The 15,650-nt window shown below is 32.9% G+C and overlaps 1 protein-coding gene across 2 annotated transcripts; it reads right to left on the bottom strand.

The window, feature by feature from the left end:
- Nucleotides 1-52: 52 nt before the first annotated feature.
- On the bottom strand, nucleotides 53-14,826 carry LOC130635884 (uncharacterized). 2 transcript variants are annotated; one of them, XM_057445406.1, is made up of 12 exons: nucleotides 14,686-14,826; nucleotides 13,893-14,019; nucleotides 10,398-10,454; nucleotides 3,362-9,564; nucleotides 2,828-2,913; nucleotides 2,700-2,748; nucleotides 2,370-2,464; nucleotides 2,147-2,230; nucleotides 1,987-2,065; nucleotides 1,839-1,897; nucleotides 1,682-1,756; nucleotides 53-1,333 (listed from the first exon to the last, which is right to left on the bottom strand). In XM_057445406.1, the coding sequence occupies exons 5-12, from the start codon at nucleotides 2,870-2,872 to the stop codon at nucleotides 53-55; spliced, it is 1,767 nt and encodes a 588-aa protein (XP_057301389.1). In that variant the 5' UTR covers nucleotides 2,873-2,913; nucleotides 3,362-9,564; nucleotides 10,398-10,454; nucleotides 13,893-14,019; nucleotides 14,686-14,826. The 2 variants fall into 2 exon arrangements, with proteins under 2 accessions (XP_057301389.1, XP_057301388.1); XM_057445405.1 differs by lacking the exons at nucleotides 13,893-14,019; nucleotides 14,686-14,826 and adding an exon at nucleotides 12,572-13,401 and having other exon boundaries at nucleotides 3,362-3,494; nucleotides 3,571-9,564.
- Nucleotides 14,827-15,650: the final 824 nt, after the last annotated feature.

The raw sequence follows: 15,650 nt of genomic DNA, 5'->3' as shown, positions 1-15,650 counted from the left end.
TTGTTGAGCTTCGCAACAATATCTTGCGTAAATGGTGAGCGTCCATACTTTATCATGTGCTAACCGTTAACAAGTGCCGTGTCTTCAAACGTCTCAGATTGACCTTCCTTTGCTTTATAAGAAGGCGTAATCTAATATTCCAGTCTTCGATTGATTCCTCCAGAAGACGAAAATGCTCTCTTGTAAGGCCTGCATAGATATGACGACGTCTCAGAAACTTCAGAAAATGCCGCAAGGAAGAAAATCTAGTGCGCAATGTATTTGCCTCAACCCCTCCTTTTCCAACAAGTTCCAGAGACAATCGATGGTAGTTGTCCTCAATACAAATTGGGTTAGAAAATGCATGAAGAGGGAACATTGTTCTACTGGGGTCAACTATATCCCATATGTATTCAACATATTGGCAATGTTGTTTTGCTTGCCGTTCTGAACTACCATTTGCCACTAAATCTTCTTCGAAGGCCTTCATCAGAAATGCTTGGTCTTTATAATAAAAATTAAAAAAGTCTTTTTCCTTTAAATTCCATAATTGCCTATCGAATTCTGTCAAAATAAAAGAATTTTTCGGAGCATAAGAGGCAGCTGGTCCTTTATATAAATTGGCCTGAAATCGGTCTTTGCTTCTTTTGCTGATCTCATCATTTTCAGGTTCTAAATGTTTTACTCCTCCTTTCTTCGCGGTTTCAGCAAGTTTAGCTGTGCACCAGTACTCTTTCCTTGCACTTTCCACAATTTTATTGATGTCTTCATTCTGCAAATCCTTGTGCTTATACCTTAAATGGTTTCTTAGCAGCATATGCCATTTATTGCAGATCACACATGGCAAAGGCTTCTCACTCCCATGCTTTTCTTTTGAGGCCCATAAAAACATTACTCTGAGTTCACTTTCTTTCATGCGAGCTGTGTCACTGCTATACTTATGTATAGTAACTAAATGACCAGCCAAACTATCGCTTTTCATGACCTCACCGCACTCAATACATTTCATTTCAAACTTTCTCTTCTTCTTAACATGACTTGGCTTGACGGTATCGTGTGAAGGCAAGTACAATTCTAAATTTGCTCTAACTTTTTTTCTCAACCTTTCCCTTTTTCTTTTTTCCTTAAGTTTCTTTTCCTTATACTTAAGGTCATTCTTCACCCTTTCCTCACCTTCTGCTTCCTCGTGACAAATTTCTTTTTCGCTGCTTACGTCCATAAACTCCTTCTCTGCCGCCCTTTCAGCCCTACGCAACCGTTTTCTTAGATCCTCAATCTCCTCCTCAGCTTTTCTTTTTTTCCTTTTTCTCTCTTCGTCTTTTGATTTTATGCGATTTGTCTTTGGCTCAATTCCCTATGATAAAATTAGTTCGCATAACCACAATGACACTTAAAAAGGACAGGAGTGTGCACCCAAAATTTGCAACAAAATAGAAAGTATTGATATTGTTCCAAAAATGTAAGTAAAGGGATCATTGTCTTTCTTTTCGTGTGGTATATTCATTTATTGACTTACTCTGAAAATATAAAAAATTTACTTTCTGTGCCAAATGACAAAATTCTTCTCGCAATTTCAAGGTACATGAAAAAAAAGGAACTAAAGAACATTGGTTAGCGGTGTTCAAAATCCTGCGTCAACAAACTTTTTCTTGCATTTTAGTTTGCGTATAAGGGATAAGATGCATATTAAAATGAATTGTACCTTACTAACAACGATCGGGGAATCAAAGTCAATCCCGTCTTTTCCAATTAGTACGTCTGGGGAGCTTGGGCAGTGCTGTAGTAATAAATACCATTATTGAACAATTTTTTTTAAGAGCATGCTTATAAAAAATCACATAATCAACAAAAGTACTCACCACCGGTGTTGCATTTGTTGTTTCTGACATGGACTGTTTTTCAGTTGTAGTAAGTGACACTAACAACAGAACGTAAATATAATGTGAAATTTAAATTTGGTAAAAAAATCCTGTTTATAATTATGTTTATAGCCTTATGTTTGCTTACCAAGGGATGAATTATCTTCATTTTCTTCTACAGATAAAGCACTTGCGAAGCTTTCTTCATCTAAAGTTAGGGTCAACGCCTACAAAATCATCGAACAAAATTATTAATTATCTAGGTAACTATTAATTGTAAGCTTTATAAATACCGTAACACAGATTACCTTTTTAAAACTGATGTTTTGAATCTTGCTTAACACTAAAACCAGGGTGTCTGGCAACAAGACTTTCATAACACCGTCAAAGAACTAAAACAAGTATTTTTTTTACACATCACATGAATTTTTTAACTACCTTTCGGTCTCAAATAGATAATGCAGACTAGTATGATTGTCAAATGCGATCGAGACAAAAACAACTGCGCAACCAGGAATACAAAACAACTACCTTGGGGCTAGAAAACCAAGTGATTAATTTGCCAGTAACATATTCTACCATCCCATCTGAGAAGTAGTTCAAACCATTGTTGGTATCCAGAGAGTCTAGAAGATTCAGTTAGCCTTCATATGACTTATATCAACATATAAAAAACTATATGATGTAGTAAAGCATGACATAAAACAGTATAACGATAGATGTGTGGTTTATAGAGGTTTGCAAAACTGAACAGATAACAGTTACACAGAAACACGAAAATGTCTAACATTAAAGAAATGTTTATCAACAAGATCTTGGAGAATGAACTTTTCATCATGAAATTTTATATATAACGCTTACGTCTATCATCGCCACCATTTATGTACAGTGTATATCTATCAGTCGCAGTCTAAAAATTTCAAATAATGACACAAATTACACAAATGCACAACATAGCATGCTACTCTAAATGTTCCTCCAACTTTTACCTTTCCCGACATGATCATGTGTATCTCCGGTTCTAACGTATCCATTAGATATTTCAATTCATCGAGAGGTATATCAAATTTTTTATCTAAAGAACACAGTCACATATTAAATTTTAAAGCATAAGTCGTGCAAAGATGCATACTGTAGTACACATGGGGTGTATGGGATTAAAGTACGTATTTTCGTTTTTTTGCTGAAAGTAACTCCCAGTGGAAAACGGTTTTTTATAACAATCCTGACGAATGGATCTAGTTCCAAAGGTTTTTTATCCTTAATTTTAGTTAAATTTAAATATTAATGTTTGAACTGTGTAGATATACTTCATAGATAAGGGAGTAATAAATAGTAAAAGCATGCATGATAGATGGCTTAGTATCAAAGCATACATCTGCTTGAAAAAGAAAATGGTAAAAAATCGCTCATTTAGAGTTAAAAAAGAAATTATCAGTTGGTTCTTAAAATTCAGTTCTCCAACTGATACTTCCCTGTTAACCCACGCATTTTAAATTGAATATACTAGCGGCAATGTATACCTCTGCTATAAAAGAATTTAAACTTCTTATCTCCTACTGAAATCACATCGCCATGTTTCAATGGTGTTGCACACGCGACTTCATCTCCATTGATAAACGTTGGAAAAATTTCCGTGGTAATACGTAAAATATACTAAATGGAAGAATTACATCAATTGGATAGTAAAATGACGGATAAAAATTAGAAAATAAAAATGAGAAAAAATTACCGCGTTATCTTCTAACGACAAATTACAATGGTATGTGTCAATATTTTCATATGTTGCCTCGCTTATCTGGATGTTCGCTTTAGGACTATGGAAGAAAGGTAATCATAATTTTTTTACTCGTACCAACAATTATTCAAAACAAAACATAAAAACACAAAAGCTTTTAGTCATTGTGAAATTAAAAGGGTTTTAGTAAGACCATACACGAGGCTGAGATTGTTTGGAGAAAAAGAGAGAAATAAAAACAATTTGAAGGCACAATTTTACTGAATTTTTCTTTCTTCCTAAAAACAAAAAAAAACATGGGCAAATCTTCCGTGGTAAATTTATTTTTTGCGGGATCAATTGACCTTTCGGACTGCGAGGATTTGTTATGTACTGTAAAATGAATAAAAAATGCTTAAGATAGGAAAACAAAATAAGTATAAACCCACCTTAACCATGTGAAAAAACAGCTAAAGGCAAATTTCTGATTCTTATAAAAATGTTTAGAAAGTTCTGTATAAAAAATTGAGGTTACAAAAGTTATTATAAATTTCCAACCCCGGAGATGACGCTTTTTTATAAGAATCAGTGAAATCTTGGCTTTTGTTCTTAACCAGAAGTATAAGAGCACAACTTCAGAATTTAGCGTTATTTTGTTCTTATTTATGGAAATGTTTTCTTAAAGTTCTCTGGAATTTATGTGTTTATGTGAAAATTAGTTGTTTTTGTTGCTGATGCAGCTCTGTAATTGTGCTTATGAACAATGGCGTCATTCGTCAAAATATAGACTCGGATTGTTCCTAGTTTTGAGAATTATGCTTGTTTTATTTTGGGCTCCAGTCAAAATCCGCGGGCGTAACTTCGAAGATCGTAATCACAAGCAATTTCTAAGGTTGTTTACTACACCCCGGCAAAGTAAACTGTTGCAGCTTATGCAAAGGACTGACCAAAGCATGCTGTTGTGCCATTTCGAGAAATAGCAAAAAACGGCCACAAATATCGTGTCCAGGGTTGTAGATAGATTACGCTTATTACAATTACAATTAAAATGCGGTTGCGGTTTTTTTACTCATGTATGTTAAATGAGGACTGTTGTTTAAATAATAATAAATTCTTTTTTGACTTACGAGGTTCCAATGAGCAAGTCTTTGTCCGAACTATGAAGGTAATATGTTCTTCCTGGGGAACCATCTTTTCTAACGGAGAGTAAGCTTGCAATAGATTGATCCATTGTCTATTTTAAACTGCAATTGTAATTACAAATACAGGTCACGACATATACAGAAAAAAGCACGTTTTCATGAGAATAATTGAATTTTAAGTAAGATAATTGTCGGGACTGTCTTGTTTTGACTAATTAAATGAACTAAATCGACAGAAATTAACTAACAATTTTCCGAATGATCACAGCTGGAAACAGGGGGAGGGAATAAAGATTTGAATTCTCTTTTAACTATTGCTTGACGCTCAAGAAAGGGCAACTGACTAGATAAAAAATAAAAATGATTATTAGAAGAAATTAATAAATAAAAAGAAAAAATTAATAAGTAAAAAGAAGAAATGACTGCCAATATTTATGTACCGCCTATAATAGTTTATATCATCCTTTTTTGACTTAAGAGGCATTACACACATTACATAGGACAAACATTTTTTATCTTTTAACGGGCGTTTTAGCCAATATAGAGGCTCAAATTTGAAAACCTTTTGTTCGTTGGACGCAATCAAGGTTGCGCATCCTTAAATACTAAGCTATTTAGCGTCTCCACGAATTCTAAGCTACAAACTTGTGAGGCGAAATACAACTCTATACTCATAACTTATGTAAACGCTATACTTTTTATTGTTTTTCCATAATTACAATCGCTCGCGATAAGTTGCTGGACGGGTTGGTTGGGAGGCAAAGGTGCGTATCGGACTACAAATTGGTACATTTGACATAAAAACACTGTTTAGCACTGACACGGTTCATCAGAATACAGGGTCGTTTGTCCTATCGTTATCCTTTGTGGGGAATGACGGGACGCACGGGGCACGTGTGACTAGACTTATAAGTTAAAGGGGCAAGTTATAGTACAGTTTTTCGTCACATTTTAGCCTATACATGCATTCTGGACCTGATTTAAATAAACGTGTTGTTAAAAGATAACAACCGCACGCACTAATTTATCTGCAGGCACTATTTCAACAACCATACATAGTAGAAATGCGCTTATTGGACTGGAGATTGGTGCATTTGACATAAAAAGACACCGTTCAACACTGAAGCCATCTATGCGAATGCAGGGGTGTTTATTCTTTTTTATAGGAATGAGGGGCGCATGGGGCAAGTGTAACTTTACTCATAGGTTAGAGGGGCAAGCTATAGTACCGTTTTCCGTCACAATTTAGCCTAGATAGACCTTCCGCACTAAATTGGAATAAGCGTGTTGCTAAAAGATGACAAACACATCCACTTATTTACCTACAGGCACTATTTCCGCAACTTTAAACTATAAATGGACACACAAAGTGTCGTTTGGAACTTATTTTTAGCCTCCTGTTTTTCCCAAAGAAGGAGTTAGGTTACCAGCCACGATGGAAAAAAATTGCAAAGCAAGATCAAGTTTGTTTGTTTATGGTTCCTTAAGAAAAAGAAGGCACTCTAATCAAAGCACTATTTTGTGTACCTAGCTGGTTTGCTAGCTACATAATTGGTCTTTAGATTGGTCATTAAATTGGCAGAAATTAAAAGGTGTGTGTATTCTGGGTACAGTATTATACATTATACAATTTATAGAACAGTAGTAGAACAGTAGTATTACATATCATACAATTTATAGAACAGTAGTAGAACAACAGCAGTAGAACACAGCACCGGGCACATATACATTATACAATATTCAGAAGCGGAGGTGATCTCTATCGGCGAAAGTGAAAACCTGACCGAGCGGAATTTGAACCAGCGAACATTGGGTTAGCGCCCCACTGCTCTGCCAACTGAGCTATCGTTCCGATAGTGAGACGAGTTTGCAATTGCCTTTTCTCTCACTACAGGATCGAGCCCCGTTGGTGGTTCGAGCCCACCATATACATATGTATATCTCTATCTTCCATCAGGCAATTTCAAAGATTCAGCCCAGCGTAGCGGCGACGGAAATCAATTGACATAAGAATAACCTAATAGAATTTATAGAATGTTTTTTCCAGATACTTGCGCACACATTAACTATATGGTTTGGCATTTTCTTTCATTACAATCAGGGGTGCTGGGTGAGTAGGTGCTTACTGTGACTACTGTTCCAGTGTTTTGCATTATCTAGGAGGATATATCAAAAGATAAGAAAATTTAGACAGGGTATTTAAATTTTTAGGAAAGGTTTTCTTCTTACAAAAAACCACCGAGGACTTTATTTTAAAAATATTACCACTTATCTGTTCAGTCATTGTCATTGAATAAGACCTGTGAAAACATTTAATCAAATATAAAAATGATAAAAAAATGGTGTAAGTGCACATTCGCAAATAATTATTTTGACCATACTAGTCTTTGGTGTGCCAAAAATCCCACAGGTTCGCGGGGAAAAACCCGACGTAGTATAGTCGATAAAAATATATCGCATTTGCTATTTCGTTTGTCCGTAACATGACTTTTTCTCACGTGCGCAGACAGAATACGGATTCTAAAAATCTTTTCCGTATAGTAAGTAAGTAAGTAAGTTCCCGCCTGTGTTTTTATGGATCACTTATTTGGGCGTGGTTAGCACGACCTGGTTTTCACCCACAGACAGAATACGGATATTACTAGCCATAGTTACCACAAATGCACCCCAAAATGCTAATAGCAAGAATTACTAATTCAGAAAGGGATAGAAATTTAAAATGAAAAATTGTGGTGTTTTATGTGATTGCATGATGACGGGAACAGAAATGTATCTAATGGAGGATTGTTGACAAGCGTTTTGCCCAAAGGAACAGAAAATACATAAAATATCAAAATATATAAAATTGCATCAATCAATGCCTTTTTTGCCGTTTGATTTATTGTAAACCTTGTTTAGTGTACAACCTGAAGTCAACATTAGAATCATTTTTAAAATTCCACAGTACTTCTCTTATTATACTACCCTTCGCTCTAAATTAATTCATAATTAATTCTGGCTGTGATAGCATTCGTATTGGTGAGAAATCTGGCCACCTGAAAACATTTATATTCAACGAGTCATGTTTCTCAACTTATAGTAATAATTGATTTAAAATAATAGATAACGTTAAACACAAAAGAAAATTTAAGAGTCACAGAACCCCTTTATATCCAATGAAAAAAACCCGATCTCAATTCTCAAATTGCTCACTTGGCAATTTTATTTATTCTTAAGATGGCTAATGACATGATTGAAACAAAACTAATTTGTTTCTTAAATATATTCACCCAATTCGTGATTTCGTGGAAACAGCTATAGGCCTTTGGATCGACGCCAGGATGCGTTCTGAGTATAATTTCATATAAGACATAAGTAGTTACTTTACTTTCTTACTGTTAAAAAGTTTAGCAACGTGGTTGAAACAACAACAAATACTTTCTTGAGTATAAATTCACGTGGGCTGCAGCAATATTTAAGCAGGCTTTTAGATTAAACGAGGCAAACAAACTCCTATTACCATAACAAAAGCGTGTCAATTACATTTTTAACAAAAATTTTGCTGAAGTTTTTGTCTTATTAGTACAAAACACACAGGTCGTGTTATAAGAGCCGACTTGGATAGTAGAGTAAAAGTGCCCCGCGAAGTAGACAGTGAAAAAAAATTATCCATACACAACACAGTCCATTAAATGTGCGCAATTAATTGAGACTAGCCGTTAGCTAGCTCGTCCGCCGGCACTCAAATTTTTGCCTGTCGTACAATTTCCTGCATCGGTATTTCGTGGAAAAATCCACGAATTTTTCCGTCCTATAAATTCTTGCAACAAAGTCGATAAAAATATATCGCATGTGCTACCTCATATGTGCGTAGCACAACTTTTTTTCTCGTGCTCAGATTACGGGTATTATTATTATAAAAATTTTTTATCAAGTAATGGAGTCTTAATATATCTCGTTGGACTAAGAGAAACAAAATGCACGGTGCGGCCGTCCAAATAAAATCATACAATATGTGTCTCAATAGATTCATGGAAACAAAATGCACGGTGCGGCCGTCCAAATAAAATCATACATTCTAGTACAATATAAGACCTGAATTCTACAGACATGCATCAAATTGAAAATTTATGGTCCATTTTGAGCAAGATCGATAAATACAGTCTTGATGCATCTTAATAGATTCAAGAAACAAAATGCACCTGTGCGGCCATCCAATAAAATCATACAATAAGCATCTCAATAGATTCATGGAAACAAAATGCACGGTGCGGCCATCCAAATAAAATCATACATTCTAGTACAATATAAGACTTGAATTCTACAGACATGCATCAAATTGAAAATTTATGGTCCATATTGAGCAAGATCGATAAATACAGTCTTGATGCATCTCAATAGATTCAAGAAACAAAATGCACCTGTGCGGCCATCCAATAAAATCATACAATATGTGTCTCAATAGATTCATGGAAACAAAATGCACGGTGCGGCCATCCAAATAAAATCATACAATCGAGTACAATATAAGACCTGAATTCTACAGACATGCATCAAATTGAAAATTTATGGTCCATTTTGAGCAAGATCGATAAATACAGTCTTGATGCATCTCAATAGATTCAAGAAACAAAATGCACCTGTGCGGCCATCCAAAAAATCATACAATAAGCATCTCAATAGATTCATGGAAACAAAATGCACGGTGCGGCCAAATAAATTGGTAAATCAGACAGTAACTTACACAATAATTTTGTTTGATATTAGAGATACCTAACACCAAGAAATAAAATTAAACCTGATATATAAACCATAAAATATGGGTACTATTTCATCAAATATTCGAATTAAACGGTTACATTGTGTTAGCAGGTGTCGAGTATGTGGCCTAAAAGAAAACAAAGTGAGTTTCACTATTTCACTATTTCGTTCATACAAGATCTGGCTGAGATTATGGGTACTTTTAACTGTTACACCTGATAGATAGATAGATATTTTATTTATCAATAGCAGTTATATATATACAATTAAAATTAAAAGAAAATAAATATAAAGAAAAAGAAAATAAATATCATAATTAGTCAGGGTAACAAAATTAAAATATATAATGCTATTGAAGGGAGACCATACCTAATAGCATAAAGCTAAGGCAAAGGGTATGGAAATATTGAAAAAAATATATTGAAAAAACTGATAATTGACAGAGCTCTTGGGTCAGGCTTAGCAAATTTGAGGAAAACTAAAAAGTATAAGAAACATGCAGACAACACCTCAAACGTATAGGTTTCTTGGTAAAAAAAATACGTATTTGTATGATATTACAGCATTTTATAAAGAAATTTGTTAAGGACAAGTAAATGTATTTGTGCTTTTCTACAACAACCTACTACATATATATACACTTATGTGTAAAAAGCAACAGTAAAAAAAGTTTGAAACTAAAAGTCCTGCTATTCGGTTTTCTTGAAACAATGTGATCTGATTACTTATTGGTTGGGTAGGGTTTTTTTTGGAAGTATATATAATTAACTTTCCAGCGATAAAATTGTAATTTTCTCAGAAGTACCATAGTCAGGAATGTTATGATTCATTACTCTTGAACAATAGAATGAATAGATCTTGCTTAAGGACAGAGAATTGTGTATATGCAATCATCAATCTTTGAGCAATTCACAACAACATAAAAACCACAAAATAATTCTTACAATATAACAAACCTACTTTAGTTCTGCCACATCTCGCAGATTAGTGTAAATTCTTGAACATTCTTAATTAAACCTAAAGATAAAATGATGCAATGATTTTGTCAAAAGCTCAGATAAATAATGTGCAAACAAGACAAGAATTTGGTACAAGTATATACATTTTCACCTTTTCCGTGCATCACTAATTAATGAAAGGATATGCACAGTATAAAATAACCGTATATATATACATGTTTTGAAATTGTTTCAATGCCAATGAAGAAAAAGTGTTGAAAAATATGAGAAACATTTTTAGGCTGATCTGTAATATCTATCAATATTTTCCAGAAAAAATTGTGTGGCCATGACAACACTAATCAGTAATCAAAGCATTATGTTAAGTTGTGCAATATTATAATAGTGATTTATATGTGGGACAACATTGGCTATCATCCTTTCAGGATAGAAATAGTCATGTTACAGTTTAGAAGTTGGGAAGCTAATGTGCAGGCTTACGTCTACAATAATCTCGTTTTTACTGCTTTTAATTTGTTGTCAATAATAAAACACTAAATAATGTTTATCTGTTACGTTGCTATTGATCAAAACTATGTTCGAATCATTAAATTTGAAAATACTGTGTTGTGGATAAGTTTTTGCATGCCAAACTAAATAAACTAGAGATGGTCAGGATTCTCTGACCTGCTAGTAACTGAAATTTATCTTTGTGCCATATTACAATATTTTACCACAAGAGCATTCAAAATCAATGCAACATAGCCAAATATGATATTTTTTTGCCTCACATCAGCAGATTTTTTAAGCAAGCAGAGAGAACAAACATAGGAAATTTCCGCTCTGCAAATTGGTGAAGCGTAACATGCAAAACTATGTGTCAGTGCATATTAAAAACGAGAAATTTTTAAAAAGAGGTCCATAGCTGCTGATGCATTCAGATTGCAATTATCTTAAATAGGGTTGTGAAGCAGGATTCCAATCAAAGTACAGGCTTGCTGTCATACTGGAGATGCTGCTGTTACTGTTAAAAACTATATATGTACCCATACTTTTAAATTGTGAGTCATGATGTCATGACGTCACTGATGTCATTGATGAAATAAGAACAGCTTCATGCTCAGAAACAGTGAGGTTCAGGTTAAATTTTACTGGTATATACTTAAAAAAAATAGTATCTAACAGTATCAAAATGAACTGAGTTTTTGTGTATTAACCTACTCATACCTTGTCGTGGAATATAAAAATGTGCCAAATCGAGCTTAATCAACATTTCTTAATCAAATTTCTTAGCATATCAAGAGACTTTAAACAAATCATTTTGCTAAAAATATTGGTACCTATTTGCTTGATTTTTAGTCAAAATCTATTGTTTTGTTTAAAAAGTCTCATCTGTGTCCTTTGAAATGCCTAAATTCTGAAACTCAGGAAGTATATATAGCCAATGCAAAAACATTTTTTATGCTAATTTCATTACATTGACCTATATGCACTCCATAACAACTTTCAAGTCCATAAGCTTTTTTCTACGCAAAATATTTGAATTTTTGAATTCCACGAAAAGGACCTGGGATGCTTCATTATGGACATTTGACCGCTATAGTCACACTATCTGGACATTTATTGTCATTTTTTCTATGTTTATCACTTTACTAATACACAAAATGTTTGTTGTGACATATAGATTACTCACTATGTAGCTAAGTGTCATTGCCTTTTCAGACCATTATATTTCACTACCTAGCTAAATCTTCAAAAATAAAAAAATTAATCTTAAAGGATAAACAGATAAACAATATTTTGTCTTATAGCATCCTTGTATTGCATATACAGGATACTACTGCTATTCTGTAGCTACTGCTTCCATGACTTGTTTAAATTTTCCCAAAAGGTCTTTAACTCAAATCAGAAAATTGAAATTCCCACTTATTTTCTAGAATTATTTTAAAAAGAAGTCACTTTAACAGAGTAAAACATTGTTTTATGCTGTGCAGGAAGGTGTTTAGCTAGCACTTTTAAATTGGTTAGCTACATTAGCTACAGTACAAAACAAAGGGACAGTATGCTTTGGGAGCTCTCCTAGTACAAACATAGCTTTTGCACAAGCTAGTTAAACCAGTATAAAAGCATAGATAAAAGAAACGACCAATTAACAATATAATTAGTGTATTTCGGATTTAAAAATTAATGTTTTACCTAAAAACATGCCACAAACAACAGCTTTACGATGCACAACCCTGCAAACGACCTGGCGAGGTCTGTTTAGCTTTGTATGAACCAAGCTAGCGCTACACACAGCTTTGGGCCCCTTGCCGTTTCGGCTTGAATGGCCCGCTTGGTGTATGAGATTTTGCAACAGGGTAGTATAATTCCCAGAATTTTGTAAACTTTTCTTTTATAAAGCTCCAAGAAATTATTAAAAATTAATAAACTTGTTCCCAAATTACTGGTGCTCTCGTTTCCTTTCTGATGGTGTATACATACACACAAATGTATTCACTTACGGGAAGTCATAATATTTTTTTCTGCATGCTGTTGTTAGAATGAGTGTCAGCGAGCGGAGACGAGTTTAGTTGGGACAGGTCAGCTCGACGTTCTGGTGAAGTCGAAATTTTAATAATTTAATACTAAAAGTTGCTGAAAATTTTTGGAGTGAAGAAAAGTGTTCTTAAAACAATTTGTAAAAACGCATTTGCTTTCTTAAATAATATCCCGAATTCTTAAAAACCCCAATCTAAACATGGTAGTATAATTCCCTTTGAATAGCAATCTATTCCAAAATAAAAGGGTTTCAAGGGCTGGTTTGACTTCAAATCATCTTCATTTAGGCTAACTTAGTTTTTAAAATGGATTTCAAGCATTGATAATTCTTCCGATCAGCGTATTGTGAAATATTGCAAAATAAAAATTAATAGGGGAATTATACTACCAAATTGATATAATTATTATTATTATTATTATTATTATTATTATTATTATTATTATTATTATTATTATTATTATTATTATTATTATTATTATTATTATTATTATTATTATTATTATTATTATTATTATTATTATTATTATTATTATTATTATTATTATTATTATTATTATTATTATTATTATTATTATTATTATTATTATTATTATTATTATTATTATTATTATTATTATTATTATTATTATTATTATTATTATTATTATTATTATTATTATTATTATTATTATTATTATTATTATTATTATTATTATTCTGAATATTTATACAGGATAGCCACTTCCGTGTGTAAAACACTGTTGTCAGCGGGGTCCTGCTATTTGAATGTATACATTAGGTATGCACCAGCATTCCTGATCCGTAGCTGTATTAAAGACACTTGATAACCAAATTCACGCTATGGACCGAACCATGAACCTCGTGATTATGACGCAAACTACATGACCACTAGGCCAGGTGAAGAGAGATGATCTTTTTCCTCGGGCTGCTTCTGTCAAAACATAAATGATAAGAAAAGAAATAATTCGGACGTACCTGTCAGATTGCAATGTTTCCCATGGTATGGTGGAAAACACCATTGGCAAAAGTAAGTGTTGTTGTTGAAGTTTGGAATACACACACTTCCATGTTCACAAATCAATGGATTCAATGTACACATGTTCTAAATGTGATGTACAACTCTCGTGATTACATAGTCAACGAGAATTTAAATTTTCAAGGATGTTTAACTATAGGTGAACCTAACCTCTTCAGCGTTAGAGACACTGATTTCTTTAATATATATATGTAAAAAAAAACTATTCAGCTGTAAATATTTCATAATAATGAATTTCCGGACAAGTCTCTTTTTTTCAAAAAAGCAAAAACGAAGAAAAATTAGTAAAACACTTATAATTTTAATCTACGGAAGAATCCATGTAAAAAAAGTCTTAAAATTTTTTTTTATTATTAAAAAAATGGTTTGTTGTCAATTTAATGAAAAAAAACAGAAGATAAAACTTTTTAAACGCACACGACAGCGATTTATTGATTTATAACAAAGTCATAATTCCCAGGTATTCAAATCATTTTTTGATCACGTGATTTGTTCTAGTTATTTATTATTTAAAAAAAACATGGCATGTTTTACAAGTGTTTTAAGAAAAGGTATTGAGAACACAACGACTTTGTTACACAGAGTCAGCATAATAGTACATAAAACTAGCTATTTAAACCCGTGGAAGAACCCATTCAACATTTTATAATCCACCTAAAAGTTTACCTAATAAGCAAATCGATATGTCCAATTCCTATATGAAAAAAATGTGTAGAAAGCAACTAAGTTTACCTGTGTTTCATAAACATCAAATTCATTATCATCCATGACGTAGTAATGATTGGTATCAAGATTTCCTGTGAACAGCCCGCAATAAAATGGTGGTGGTGTGTTCTTGCGTATAGCAAAGGTGTTACATTCTTCTGTATTTATGCAGTGAGATGCACACTGAGCTTTGGTTTGTACATTTAAAATTTTAATTTCATTTCCAACTATTGTGATATTCTCATGTTTTTTAAAACTTGCGTATGTTGCTGTTAATGTTACATTGTTTGGAAGCTCAACCACCTTAACATTTGCGTGTGCATGAATTGCATTGAACGCAAAAATAATGGATAATACTGAATAGAGAAGCATTTTGTTAGCGTTTTGCGTCACTTTCAACCAATTGCTTTCAAAGAAACTGAAGATAACGATGACTTCACACGAATCAAATGTGTTTTTACGTTACTACATTCTGTATGTATATAGATTTTATAAAATAACAAATCTTATGAATAAGGTGCATTGAAAGTTTAAGAATTCAAAATCACAAGAGAATACATTTATTGAAAACTCCTTGAGTTCCTATGTTTTCGTATCGTAGTAACAAATAAACATTTCTTTCCTGTGTATTTAAAATTTTATAAAGATTTATAATATATATCAGGTTAAAAATTTATCGTACTCAGTGCCACTAACATGTAAACTACAAAACTTTGACAGTGTCATGGACACGTGTAAGATCCGTAAAGGGAAAAATAATTAAAAGGAATTAATATACATGAAAAACGTAATTCACTCGCTTTTTTAATAACATGCAAATGCTCTACCCTTTTAATCACCTTGGTCCTAGAACTTTTTTTTGTCTGTCTAATACTGGTTTCACCTAAATAAAGATCAAAATTTGTGCAATTGAGCTTCTCTGTTGTGCAGTTTATAACTAGCTAACAAATGAAATTAGTGAATGAAATAAAAAGACATATATTGGGTAATAT

This window comes from Hydractinia symbiolongicarpus, chromosome 3 (genome assembly GCF_029227915.1).
Source record: "Hydractinia symbiolongicarpus strain clone_291-10 chromosome 3, HSymV2.1, whole genome shotgun sequence".
Lineage (NCBI taxonomy): Eukaryota > Metazoa > Cnidaria > Hydrozoa > Anthoathecata > Hydractiniidae > Hydractinia > Hydractinia symbiolongicarpus.
This window is presented reverse-complemented; position numbering and strand designations above follow the sequence as displayed.

Excerpts from the sequence above, each read along its gene's own strand:
- LOC130635884 (XM_057445406.1), bottom strand. The coding sequence starts at position 2,872 with ATGGATACGTTAGAACCGGAGATACACATGATCATGTCGGGAAAG. Across the intron at positions 2,749-2,827 it reads ACATGATCATGTCGGGAAAG|ACTGCGACTGATAGATATAC; the intron begins GTAAAAGTTGGA and ends TGAAATTTTTAG. Across the intron at positions 1,898-1,986 it reads TGAAGATAATTCATCCCTTG|TGTCACTTACTACAACTGAA; the intron begins GTAAGCAAACAT and ends TTCTGTTGTTAG.